The sequence below is a fragment of the Phyllobates terribilis genome, unplaced genomic scaffold, assembly GCF_046119375.1.
Source record: "Phyllobates terribilis strain yellow unplaced genomic scaffold, ASM4611937v1 Scaffold_2__4_contigs__length_985480577, whole genome shotgun sequence".
NCBI lineage: Eukaryota > Metazoa > Chordata > Amphibia > Anura > Dendrobatidae > Phyllobates > Phyllobates terribilis.
Window position 1 is genome coordinate 58,879,362 of NW_027362762.1, and position 13,891 is coordinate 58,893,252.

The window sequence follows — 13,891 nt, forward strand, 5'->3', positions numbered from 1 at the left end:
AATGGCAGAGGATGCCCAAATCCAGGTGTGAAAAACTTGTTGCATCATTCCCAAGAAGACTCATAGCTGTACTAGCTCAAAAGGGGGCTTCTACTCAATACTGAGCAAAGGGTCTGAATACTTATGACCATGTGATATTTCAGTTTTTCTTTTTAATAAATTTGCAAAAATTTCTACATTTCTGTTTTTTTAAGTCAGGATAGAGTGCAGAGTGTACTTTAATGAAAAAAAAAGAACTTTTTAGAATTTACCAAATGGCTGCAATGAAACAAAGAGTGAAAAATTTAAAGGGGTCTGAATACGTTCCATACCCACAGTAGGCTGGATGAGAGCTCTCTGTGTCTCTCCCAGTAATATAGGCTGGATGTGAGGTCTGTGTGTCTCTTCCCAGTCGTATAGGCTGGTTGTGGGGTCTGGATGTCTCTCCCAGTAATATAGGCTGGATGTGATGTATGTGTGTCTCTCCCAGTAATATAGGCTGGATGTGAGGTCTGTGTGTCTCTCCCAGTAATATAGGCTGGATGTGAGGTCTGTATGTCTCTCCCAGTAATAGAGGCTGGATGTGATGTATGCGTGTCTCTCCCAGTAGTATAGACTGGATGTGAGGTCTGTGTGTCTCTCCTAGTAATATAGGCTGGATGTAAGCACTGCATGTCTCTCCCAGTAATATAGGCTGGATGTGATGTATGTGTCTCTCCCAGTAATATAGGCTGATTGTGACGTCCGTGTGGCTCTCCCAGTAACATAGACTGGGTGGGACGTCTGCATGGCTCTCCCAGTAATATAGGTTGGATGTGAGGTCTGGGGAGAAATCGCTAGTGCAGTGTTTTCTGCTAAGCCTGGCCACCTTCAGCCCAGTGCGTACAAGCTGACCAGCAGCGGTGGTCGGTCTCCAAGGCAACGAGCTGTAAACAAAAGAAAAGTGTTAATATCTCAAGAACGGCTGCAAATTTTAATAAGCAGTAAATTGCAAAAGTGCTCTATTTGACAATATCCATCTATTAAAATAGGGAAAAAATACTTTTTTAATTTATAGACCAAAAAACCTAATGAGATAATATCTATCAGGTGCAGTCTTGCCATGGAGACTATGCAGCTGAGCCCACTCCATATAGTGTGGGTGTTGGCTGTGGTGCCCAGTTGGCACCCGAGAGTAACTACTACGATCGTAGCTGGTTCTGATTGCAATAGTTTAACCTCTTTGATGCTGCTGTCAATTGTGACTGCCATTAAGGACAAAGGGGCTAGGAAGGTCTCTTCGTTCTGACAGCTATCAACCACCTGCCAGACACAACTGATGCCGATGGTTTGTCATGGCAGCTGGGGGCCTACTGAAGACCCCTGTGTGTGCCATGTTACTACTTCTATGTGTTTGGGCTTCATATGAAACCAGTAACAAAACAGGAAAAAAATTCTTAATTTTTTCAACATTTTTTTTTTTTAAAGACAGCGATTTTTTTGCGCAGTATCAAAAACTACTTGTTAGAATTTAGCCTTAGCGTACCAATTTATGCAAGGTTGCCCTGTATCTAAAGAAGACGGCCGGGTATAGAATTCACAACTAGATTTTTCCTGAAGCCTACAGATTAGTTACGTTTTATTAAAGGGGTTTTCTTTTCTTAGGCTACAAGTGTGCAGTAACTCTATATGACTACAGACATGTGAATCTTCACATTGCACGCACTTTGAGAATTCTCCGGGGGTAAGTATGGGATTTGCATACATGCCGACTAGACATGTGCAGCCTTGCTCAATGCAAACATGTCTAGTAGGAATGTGGCCGGGAGTATGCAAATCACATGAGCGCCAACACTGAAAAATTCTCAGAGTGCGCGGTGTGCGTTATGTAAGGATTCACAAGTCTGCCGTCACACAGAGTAACTACAGACTTGTCGCCTAAGGCCGGACAACCCCTTTTAATTCATTCATCAATGTTTGCTGATTTTTGGTTTTAACCAATAAAGAAGAATAAGAAATTTAGCAGATGCCATTAAATGTGTTACAATTAAACACATTTATCTACACCAGATCCACGGTCTCAGTCACTGGTGGACACAGACAGAAAAAGGGCCCGGTGTAAAAACAATATACGGGCCCTATGCAGCCCAAGAGCTCCTAAAATGCAACGTTGCACCTGCTTTGGAGGTAGAAATGGGCCCCTGGTTGGACCAATGATATGTCCACTCCTGGTCCCAGTATCTCTCCCCCTCTGCTACTTTAGGGAAATTAGGAAACACTTTTTTTCATTTGTTACTTTTAATTAGTCCCCTTAGGTGACCTGATCACCTATACACTGCTCTGCACTATAGTATTGCCGTGTACTTTAATATGTTATGATTTCTTATGTGATTTAACGATTTTCTTATATCTTTCTCCTTAGGTATAGCAGCGTGGCAGACACGGGAGGGTCTTCGGTACAAGGACCTGTATGCCAGGACAACCCATTGGCACCCCACAATGTTATGGGTGCGATGTGTATTGGAAGAGACTCCCCTTTCCTGGTTTTTAACATCTTACATGCCGCAGTCATGTCGGACAGCAGAATCTTAGAAGTTGAACTCTTTTGACAGAAGCTAGTTCCACTCTCGGTGCCAGCAGTATAGTGCGGGCTCAGCTCCTGAGTCTGCTCCATACAGTAGGTGCGAACATGCGCCTATGGGTGTTGATAAGAGCAGGATACCAGGCCAGTGGTCAACAGCAGCAACTGTCTCCTCCCGATGTAGCAGTAAGAGGCGCCCTTCAATCTCTGTATAGTCCCCTTACCTGATCTTCAGGCCTGGCTGGACACTATCGCATCATCTTCTATGTTTTTATTGTCGGACATTTTTTTTTTTTTTTTTTAAAGCTTGTCTCAAAAAATTCTGTAAAATAAATGGAAAAAAAGTCAAGTTATTAAAAATTAAAGTTAGGAAAAAATGTCAAGTTATTAAAAATTAAAGTTAGGAAAAAATGTCCATACTCAACCACCCCCGGCCGAACAATAATTAACGCATAAATAGGTATATATTTTTTTAAATATTAAAACTGCATTTTTTGGTCCAAAACTGCCATAAAAAGTATGCCAAGAAAACCAAAAACTGTAAAAAAAAAAAATGTAAAAACAAGTTACAAGTTACGAGTCTCGGAAATTAATTGACTTTTTTTTTTATTCTGATTTTTGGATTTTTTTCAGCAACTAATATATATATATATATATATATATATATATATATATATATATATATGCACGACGTTTTAAAGGTCATTTAGAAGAAAACCCGAAAAAGAATGGCGGAGTGCCTTCAATTAAAAAAAAATTGTTTGGTCCCCCACCAAAAAAATAGTAAAAAGGGTCTAAAAGGTCAAGTTTATCCCCCAAAAATGTCACCCCTGCACTTTGAACTCCCCACATCAGACCCGGGAGAGCAGGGAGGTCACTCACACATTTGGACGAAGCAGGTTTGATGCTGACGCATGCGCACTCGCCGCGACTGGCGGCTGGCTCCAGGGGGGGGCTGTCACGTGCTCCAAGCGGGCGCCGTCGCGTCCTAGTGACGTCACGCCGAGGCGCTGGAAGATGTCTGACGCTTCCGGTCGTGCGGCGGGAAACGAGATGCCGGCCAAGAAGCAGAAGCTGAGCAGCGATGAGAACAGTAACCCGGAGCTCTCCGGGGATGAAAACGTAAGAGGAGACGGGCGGGGCAGGTGCGGGAGGAGGCGGCAGCCGGCTGCAGGGGTACTGGTGCTTTTTAGTGTAAAAAAATAAAAATGTCTCCCGGTAACCGAGCTCATGAGTGTCCGGGGCAGCCAGGTCCCTGCGGGGGAGATGTTATTCCTCAGCTTGTTTAGAACTGCTGAAACTTATAGTGCTGGGGGGGAAGGGCATGCTGCTGGTGCTTGTAGTTCTTCGGTTCTGGGGGAGGGGGGCAGTTAGGAGAACGTGCTGGTACTTGTAGTTCCTCTGGTTAGGGGGGAGGGGCAGTTAGGAGAACGTGCTGGTGCTTGTAGTTCCTCGGGTCTGGGGGAGGGGCAGTTAGGAGAACGTGCTAATGCTTGTAGTTCCTTGGGTCTGGGGGAGGAGCAGTTAGAACGTACTGGTGCTTGTAGTTCCTCTGGTCAGGGGGAGGGGCAGTTAGGAGAACGTGCTAGTGCTTGTAGTTCTTCGGGCCTGGGGGGAGGGGCAGTTAGAACGTACTGGTGCTTGTAGTTCCTCGGGTCTGGGGGTAGGGGCGGTTAGGAGAACGTGCCGGTGCTTGTAGTTCCTCGGGTCTGGGGGGGAGGGGCGGTTAGGAGAATGTGCCGGTGTTTGTAGTTCTTCGGGTCTGGGGGGAGCGGCGGTTAGGAGAACGTGCCGGTGCTTGTACTTCTTCGGGTCTGGGGGGAGCGGCGGTTAGGAGAACGTGCCGGTGCTTGTACTTCTTCGGGTCTGGGGGGAGCGGCGGTTAGGAGAACGTGCCGGTGCTTGTACTTCTTCGGGTCTGGGGGGAGCGGCGGTTAGGAGAACGTGCCGGAGCTTGTAGTTCTTCGGGTCTGGGGGGAGCGGCGGTTAGGAGAACGTGCCGGAGCTTGTAGTTCTTCGGGTCTGGGGGGAGCGGCGGTTAGGAGAACGTGCCGGAGCTTGTAGTTCTTCGGGTCTGGGGGGAGGGGCGGTTAGGAGAACGTGCCGGTGCTTGTAGTTCTTCGCGTCTGGAGGGAGGGGCGGTTAGGAGAACGTGCCGGTGCTTGTAGTTCCTCGGGTCTGGGGGGGAGGGGCGGTTAGGAGAATGTGCCGGTGTTTGTAGTTCTTCGGGTCTGGGGGGAGCGGCGGTTAGGAGAACGTGCCGGTGCTTGTACTTCTTCGGGTCTGGGGGGAGCGGCGGTTAGGAGAACGTGCCGGTGCTTGTACTTCTTCGGGTCTGGGGGGAGCGGCGGTTAGGAGAACGTGCCGGAGCTTGTAGTTCTTCGGGTCTGGGGGGAGCGGCGGTTAGGAGAACGTGCCGGAGCTTGTAGTTCTTCGGGTCTGGGGGGAGCGGCGGTTAGGAGAACGTGCCGGAGCTTGTAGTTCTTCGGGTCTGGGGGGAGCGGCGGTTAGGAGAACGTGCCGGAGCTTGTAGTTCTTCGGGTCTGGGGGGAGCGGCGGTTAGGAGAACGTGCCGGAGCTTGTAGTTCTTCGGGTCTGGGGGGAGGGGCGGTTAGGAGAACGTGCCGGTGCTTGTAGTTCTTCGGGTCTGGGGGGAGCGGCGGTTAGGAGAACGTGCCGGAGCTTGTAGTTCTTCGGGTCTGGGGGGAGGGGCGGTTAGGAGAACGTGCCGGTGCTTGTAGTTCTTCGCGTCTGGAGGGAGGGGCGGTTAGGAGAACGTGCCGGTGCTTGTAGTTCTTCGGGTCTGGGGGGAGGGGCGGTTAGGAGAACGTGCCGGTGCATCCATCAGCTATTCAAATCAATAGGGGGCGGATGTGCAGTACCCGGCTGTGGACACTATTTCATTGATGGAGCTGTGCATCTCTGTAAGACTATGTGCCCACGATGCAGAAATTTCCTGAGCATTTCTGCATCTCCTTGGCATAAAAAATGCATGTGGATTTTACATGCGTTTTTTCATACTTTTATGCATGCTTTTTTTTTTTCAAGTGATTTTGAGCATCACTTGGAAAAGGACTTGAAAAGTTGGTCACACAATATAAATCCATGCAACTGGCATGGATTTATATTGTGTGACCAACTTAGTGGAAAATTCTACTATCAAATGTTGCATCTAAAGTAAAAAAAAAAAAAAAAAAAAGAATTAAAGTAAAAAAATAAAAAACCTTATATTCACCTCTCCGGCGGTCCCCGGTCTCCTCTTGGCCGCATCCTCTCCTCAGCGTCCCGTGGTGTACTGGAAGGGCCTGCGGTGACATAATTTAGTCAGCTGATGGTCACGTGACCATCACCTGACCGCTGTTGGTCACGTGACCATCACCTGACCGCTGATGTCAGCAGTCGCGTGACCATCAGCTGACTAAATGACGTCACCACAGGCCCTTCCAGTACACCGCGGGCCGGCGAGGAGAGCGAACTTGGCCGGGAGTAGATCGGGGGCCGCCGGAGAGGCGAGTATGAATATTTTTTTTATTTTTTACTTTATAATTAGTTTTTTAACTTGCGGGTACCATGGTACCTGGGTTGGATGAGAGTCTCCTCTTCTCCAGACCCGGGTACCATCCGCGCATTGAACTGCATAACATCCGCATGTACATATCCAGTGATGCGGATATTAAGCTTTCCAATGCAAGTCAATGACGGCGAAAACGCCGCGATTCCGCAGAATACTTGGTAGTGCTGCGGATTTCTCGGCAATGATAATCTGCAGTGGAAATTTCTGCAGCTTGTGCACAGCACATGCGGATTATAATTGAGGAACATGGCAGACCTTCTACCAAGCGTTTTTTAAGCGTTTCTGCAGTGGAATTGCCTAAAAAACGCATAGTGGGCACACAGCCTTAAGTCATCAGCAGAACGGAGGGCACAGGTAGGGTGGTAGACTGAGACGAGGGAGGAGATGTAGGGGGCGCTGAAGCATGGAGCTCTTTGTGGGTGAGAGAGATGTGTGTATTGACCTCTGTAGCGGATGGGTAACCAGTGCAATGGCTGGCACAGGGTGGAGGCATCGGTGTAGCGGTTGGCGAGGAATATGATCCCGGCTGCTGCATTTACGACAGATTGGAGAGGGGAGAGTTTTGTAAGAGGTAGACCGATCAGTAGAGAGTTGCAGTAGTGCAGATAAGATCAATCGTGAATTCATTTCTTTTATTTCAGTTTTGTTTCTTTAAATAGTTTCAAGCAGGGCTGTGGAGTCAGTAAGCCAAACCTGCGACTCCTACTCCTCAATTTCCCTTACACCGACTCCACGACTCCGACTCCCACATATATTGCTTATATTTAAATTGATAGATAGTCATAGAGGGATAGATAGATAGTGAGATAGATGGAGGAATGGATAGATAGTGAGATAGATGGAGGAATGGATAGATAGTGAGATAGATGGAGGAATGGATAGATAGTGAGATAGATGGAGGAATGGATAGATAGTGAGATAGATGGAGGAATGGATAGATAGTGAGATAGATGGAAGGATAGTGAGATAGATGGAGGGATGGAAGGATAGTGAGATAGATGGAGGGATGGATGGATAGTGAGATAGATGGAGGGAGGGAGGGATGGTGGCATGGAGGGATGGTGGCATGGAGGGATGGTGGCATGGAGGGATGGTGGCATGGAGGGATGGTGGCATGGAGGGATGGTGGCATGGAGGGATGGTGGCATGGAGGGATGGTGGCATGGAGGGATGGTGGCATGGAGGGATGGTGGCATGGAGGGATGGTGGCATGGAGGGATGGTGGCATGGAGGGATGGTGGCATGGAGGGATGGTGGCATGGAGGGATGGTGGCATGGAGGGATGGTGGCATGGAGGGATGGTGGCATGGAGGGATGGTGGCATGGAGGGATGGTGGCATGGAGGGATGGTGGCATGGAGGGATGGTGGCATGGAGGGATGGTGGCATGGAGGGATGGTGGCATGGAGGGATGGATGGAGGGATGGATAGATAGTGGGATAGATGGATGGAGGGATAGATGGATAGATAGTGGGATAGATGGATAGATAGTGGGATAGATGGATAGATAGTGGGATAGATGGATAGATAGTGGGATAGATGGATAGATAGTGGGATAGATGGATAGATAGTGGGATAGATGGATAGATAGTGGGATAGATGGATAGATAGTGGGATAGATGGATAGATAGTGGGATAGATAGATGGATAGATAGTGGGATAGATAGATGGATAGATAGTGGGATAGATAGTGGGATAGATAGTGGGATAGATAGATGGATAGATAGTGGGATAGATAGATGGATAGATAGTGGGATAGATAGATGGATAGATAGTGGGATAGATAGATGGATAGATAGTGGGATAGATAGCGGGATAGATGGCGGGATAGATGGTGGGATAGATGGTGGGATAGATGGTGGGATAGATGGTGGGATAGATGGTGGGATAGATGGTGGGATAGATGGTGGGATAGATGGTGGGATAGATGGTGGGATAGATGGTGGGATAGATGGATAGATAGTGGGATAGATAGTGGGATAGCTGGCTGGCTGGCTGGAGGGCTGGCTGGCTGGCTGGAGGGATGGCTGGCTGGCTGGCTGGAGGGATGGCTGGCTGGCTGGAGGGATGGCTGGCTGGCTGGCTGGAGGGATGGCTGGCTGGCTGGCTGGAGGGATGGATGGCTGGCTGGCTGGAGGGATGGCTGGCTGGCTGGAGGGATGGCTGGCTGGCGGGATGGCTGGCTGGCTGGCTGGAGGGATGGCTGGCTGGCTGGCTGGAGGGATGGCTGGCTGGCTGGAGGGATGGCTGGCTGGCTGGAGGGCTGGCTGGCTGGAGGGCTGGCTGGCTGGCTGGAGGGCTGGCTGGCTGGCTGGAGGGCTGGCTGGCTGGCTGGAGGGCTGGCTGGCTGGCTGGAGGGCTGGCTGGCTGGAGGGCTGGCTGGCTGGCTGGAGGGATGGCTGGCTGGCTGGAGGGATGGCTGGCTGGCTGGAGGGATGGCTGGCTGGCTGGAGGGATGGCTGGCTGGCTGGAGGGATGGCTGGCTGGCTGGAGGGATGGCTGGCTGGCTGGAGGGATGGCTGGCTGGCTGGCTGGAGGGATGGCTGGCTGGCTGGCTGGAGGGATGGCTGGCTGGAGGGATGGCTGGCTGGAGGGATGGCTGGCTGGAGGGATGGCTGGCTGGCTGGCTGGAGGGATGGCTGGCTGGCTGGCTGGAGGGATGGCTGGCTGGCTGGAGGGATGGCTGGCTGGCTGGAGGGATGGCTGGCTGGCTGGAGGGCTGGCTGGATGACTGGAGGGATGGCTGGCTGGCTGGAGGGATGGCTGGCTGGATGACTGGAGGGATGGCTGGAGGGATGGCTGGATGGCTGGCTGGAGGGATGGCTGGATGGCTGGCTGGAGGGATGGCTGGATGGCTGGCTGGAGGGATAGCTGAAAGGATGGATAGATGGAGGGATAGCTGAAAGGATGGATAGATGGAGGGATAGATGGAGGGATAGAGTGTGATAGACATGACAACTACAGACAGCAAATAGTACATTGCACATATAGTTCACACACATTGCACAGAGAGCACATAATAATCACCTACAATATTAGCATTAGTTACCTTCCTGTGACAGAGATGAGCAGTAGTAATTTCACTTTCTCCAGCTCAGGGCCCAGGAATCAGATCCTGTGCAGGGCAGGCACCCCTCCCCCTCCTCTCTCTGGTGAAGACAGCAGAAGACAGGACAGAGGAGGGGAGATTGCCCCCTGCAGTCTGCAGCCGCTGCAGGATGGGAGCACTGCAGCATACAAGTGAGTTTTGATAGGTGCGTGCCCTTGCTTCTAGGGGGGGGGGGGGTGCAGCTTTCCCCCCCTGCCCCTCGCTGGCTACGGCCATGATTCACACACAGCATTTTTGCGGATCCTTTTTTTGCAGTAAAATGCAGTGACTCTGGGCATCCCAGCAAAGTCAATGGGTTTCAAGATATGACATTCAGACACATCGTTTTGTGAGGATCCGGTTTTTGGGCTCAAAAATGGATCCTCACAAAGAATGAGCATGTCAGTTTGTGCGGCGTTTTTCTAATCTGCTTTTGCTATTTGAAACATTATCTATGAGCTCAAAAACCTTTCAGGTGATGCGGTTTTTTAAAAAGCTGATCTGCTTTTGCAGCTGAAAAACGTATGCTCAAAAAACGCAGCAAAAGCGCTGTGTGTGAATGTAGCCTTAGATCAGGAATAGAACAGCCATTTATAGGACATTTCATAACTTTCCCAAATTCCTATGAAAAAATATTCAGCACATTCTGCGTTAAACTACTGTACCCAATTTATTATACACTGCTCAAAAAAACAAAGGGAACACTTAAACAACAGAATATAACTCCAAGTGAATCAAACTTCTGTGAAATCAAACTGTCCACTTAGGAAGCAACACTGATTGACAATCAATTTCACATGCTGCTGTGCAAATGGAATAGACAATAGATGGAAATTATTGGCAATTATCAAGACACCCTCAATAAAGGAGTGGTTCTGCAGGTGGGGACCACAGACCACATCTCAGTACCTATGCTTTCTGGCTGATGTTTTGGTCACTTTTGAATGTTGGTTGTGCTTTCACACTCGTGGTAGCATGAGACGGACTCTACAACCCACAGAAGTTGCTCAGGTAGTGCAGCTCATCTAGGATGGCACATCAATGCGAGCTGTGGCAAGAAGGTTTGCCGTGTCTGTCAGTGTAGTGTCCAGAAGCTGGAGGCACTACCAGGAGACAGGCCAGTACACCAGGAGACGTGGAGGGGGCCGTAGGAGGGCAACAACCCAGCAGCAGGACCGCTACCTCCGCCTTTGTGCAAGGAGAAACAGGAGGAGCATTGCCAGAGCCCTGCAAAATTACCTCCAGCAGGCCACAAATGTGCATATGTCTGCACAAACGGTTAGAAACCGACTCCATGAAAGTGGTATGAGGGCCCGACGTCCACAGATGGGGGTTGTGCTCACAGCCCAACACCGTGCAGGACGCTTGCCATTTGCCACAGAACACCAGGATTGGCAAAGTCGCCACTGGCGCCCTGTGCTCTTCACAGATGAAAGCAGGTTCACACTGAGTACATGTGACAGACGTGACAGAGTCTGGAGACGCCGCGGAGAGCGATCTGCTGCCTGCAACATCCTTCAGCATGACCGGTTTGGTAGTGGGTCAGTAAAGGTGTGGGGTGGCATTTCTTTGGAGGGCAGCACAGCCCTCCATGTGCTCGCCAGGGGTAGCCTGACTGCCATTAGGTACCGAGATGAGATCCTCAGACCCCTTGTTAGACCATATGCTGGTGCGGTTGGCCCTGGGTTCCTCCTAATGCAGGACAATGCCAGACCTCATGTGGCTGGAGTGTGTCAGCAGTTCCTGCAAGATGAAGGCATTGAAGCTATGGACTGGCCCGCCCGTTCCCCAGACCTGAATCCGATTGAGCACATCTGGGACATCATGTCTCGCTCCATCCACCAACGTCACGTTGCACCACAGACTGTCCAGGAGTTGGCGGATGCTTTAGTCCAGGTCTGGGAGGAGATCCCACAGGAGACCATCCGCAACCTCATCAGGAGCATGCCCAGGCGTTGTAGGGAGGTCATACAGGCACGTGGAGGCCACACACAATACTCAGCCTCATCAGGAGCATGCCCAGGCGTTGTAGGGAGGCCATACCGGCACGTGGAGGCCACACACAATACTCAGCCTCATCAGGAGCATGCCCAGGCATTGTAGGGAGGTCATACTGGCACGTGAGGCCACACACAATACTGAGCCCCATCAGGAGCATGCCCAGGCGTTGTAGGGAGGTCATACAGGCACGTGGAGGCCACACACACAATACTGAGCCTCATTTTGACTTGTTTTAAGGACATTGCATCAAAGTTGGATCAGCCTGTAGTGTGTTTTTCCACTTTAATTTTGGGGGTGACTCCAAATCCAGGCCTCCATTGGTTAATAAATGTGATTTCCATTGATGATTTTTGTATGATTTTGTTGTCAGCACATTCAACTTTGTACAGAACAAAGTATTCAATGAGAATATTTCATTCATTCAGATCTAGGATGTATTATTTGAGTGTTCCCTTTATTTTTTTGAGTAGTATATATTTTAGGAGTCTGAGTCGGTCCATTTTATACCGACTCCGACTCCACCTAAATGAGCACCGATTCTGACTCCACAGCCCTGGTTTCAAGTTCTCTGCTTACTGCCAGTGAATGGAATATTTTTTGGTTACATTTAGAAATAAAGGCAACACAGTGGCTCAGTGGTTAGCACTGCAGCCTTGCAGATCTGGGGTCCTGGGTTCAAATCCCACCAAGGACAACATCAGCAAGGAGTTTGTATGTTCTCACCGTGTTTGTGTGGGTTTCATCCTGATTCTCTGGTTTTGTCCCACCCTCCAAAGACATACTGATAGGGAATGTAGATTGTGAGCCCCAATGGGGACAGTGATGATAATGTCTGTAAGTAAGGAAGGTTGGCTTGCATTTGGTCGATGCATTGAGGTGTCGGTGGAACAGGGTGTATACCCCAGAAGCGTATGTGGAGTACTCCCTTGGATGTGAAGATAGTAAAATACTTTTATTGCAAAGCAAGCTTGCAAAAAAAGCACCAATATTGCTGGGAGGTGAGCGACACAGACTTTAGACGTTTTGACCATTTTGCTGGAAGAAAAGGTTGAAAAACTGCACCGATCTGATGCTTCTCACAGCTGAGATGTTGGTGCAGTTGTCTCAAGCAAGTCGTCCTCTGTGCTTGGTGCCAGCCTGGATCCTGCGCTGCTGACTTGTATCCTCCCATTGCTGCCATCAGGGACATTGGAAGTTGTGTACTCAGGTTGTGCTGCATCGTGTCTAAACTCTGCAGAGGGCAGATGTTGGGGAAAGGAGGATGGGTCTGTTGGTTTTTAACATGCCTAATTAATTCATTTTCTATGGAGGTCAGCCATCACTATTTTCTCCCCTCTTTGCAGCCAAGTTTGACTTTCCCTGAAACATTGAAACGTCTGAGCGTTTCAGAAAATAATCATGGTTGGATAAACTGCCCAGGTCCATCGGGAGAGATGTGACTAGTCCGGCCGTCTTCTCGCCTCGCTTCAGTTGATTAACAGATTTTTCCCTCTGATCACAGATCAGCTTTCGAAACCCTTTTCTCTGAAACTCTGCAGCGTTTTTTTTACCTATTAATCCTCCCTATTTCCAGACGCCATATATTGAATTTTTTTTTTCTTTCCTTCTGCAGGATGATACTGTAAGTATAGAGAGTGGCACCAACACGGAACGACCAGATACCCCCACAAATACCGCAAATGCTCCCGGGAGGAAAAGTTGGGGCAAAGGAAAATGGAGATCGAAGAAGTGTAAATACTCATTTAAATGTGTTAACAGCTTAAAGGTAATTGTCAAAATTTTGGATTATATCTACCCTGGGTTAGATGCTCCCCTTTTAAAGGGATTGGCCATTTTTTTTTTTCCCTTACTTAAATGGATATATTTGGGACTAAAAATGCTTATTTGGCCGTTTTGGATTATCCAGGCTTTTTTTTGTTTCCCGTCACATCCAACTTTGATGTGGTCATAAATTAGCTGAGAGGAGCTCAGAAAAAGACAGATAAGAGTTACAGACTCCCTGTCAGACCATTATAGCGGACTCAATGACGCATTCTCACTTAAAGGGGTATTCCAACATTTGTTAGTTATCCACAGCCTTTCCAAGTAGTTCATGCTGTTCCCAGTTGTGTCCATCCAATTCTTAAAGAACTGGCATGGTGACTCTGGTATAGGATGGATCAGAAATGGCTTCTGTGGGTTCTAGCTGCAGGATTTTCAGCCTTGTGAAAACCAAAGAAATGTAAAGTCAACCCGAAATTCTGAATATATCATGGTAGCGTTTGGGGCGTCTAGGATGGTGAATGTATGCTCGGAGATGGCGATCACACTATTCTACTAGGAGGTTCCTGTGGGAAAATATGACATAAATTAGAATAATTTGCTTGCACCATCTTTCCTTGCATATAATTAGCCCACCCTCCTTTAACCTGACCGGGGTCAGACCCTTAATAAAATCTCACCCAGAAAAAAAACTTATTGTCAGACCCGGGAGAGGCAACATGATGAATTTCTGTAGCAATTTCCTCTGCCACAGATCCAATCCATAAGATCTTTCTGTATTTTACCCTCTTCATTTTATACTGTTTTTGCCTTACGTGTGTGTACGTCTTTTTCTTATTTCATCTTTTTGTAAGCACTGTACCCATTTTTGTATATTGAATCTAAAAAATGTAATAAGTTTGTTTTTTGCTCCTCTAAACGTGCCAACA

The 13,891-nt window shown here is 48.7% G+C and overlaps 1 protein-coding gene and 1 long non-coding RNA gene across 2 annotated transcripts in view; one reads left to right on the forward strand and one right to left on the reverse strand.

The window, feature by feature from the left end:
• Positions 1-262: 262 nt before the first annotated feature.
• LOC141192486 (uncharacterized) lies at positions 263-3,597 on the reverse strand. Its single transcript, XR_012265885.1, has 3 exons — positions 3,422-3,597; positions 2,764-2,861; positions 263-905 (listed from the first exon to the last, which is right to left on the reverse strand). It is a non-coding gene; the product is annotated as an uncharacterized lncRNA (long non-coding RNA).
• The window catches only part of EED (embryonic ectoderm development), a 33,294-nt gene continuing 22,892 nt past the window's right edge, over positions 3,490-13,891 (forward strand). The window contains exons 1-2 of the mRNA XM_073662010.1: positions 3,490-3,661; positions 12,814-12,966. Coding sequence (XP_073518111.1) covers positions 3,557-3,661; positions 12,814-12,966 — 258 coding nt within the window. The 5' untranslated portion in view covers positions 3,490-3,556. The remainder of the gene's footprint in view (positions 3,662-12,813; positions 12,967-13,891) is intronic.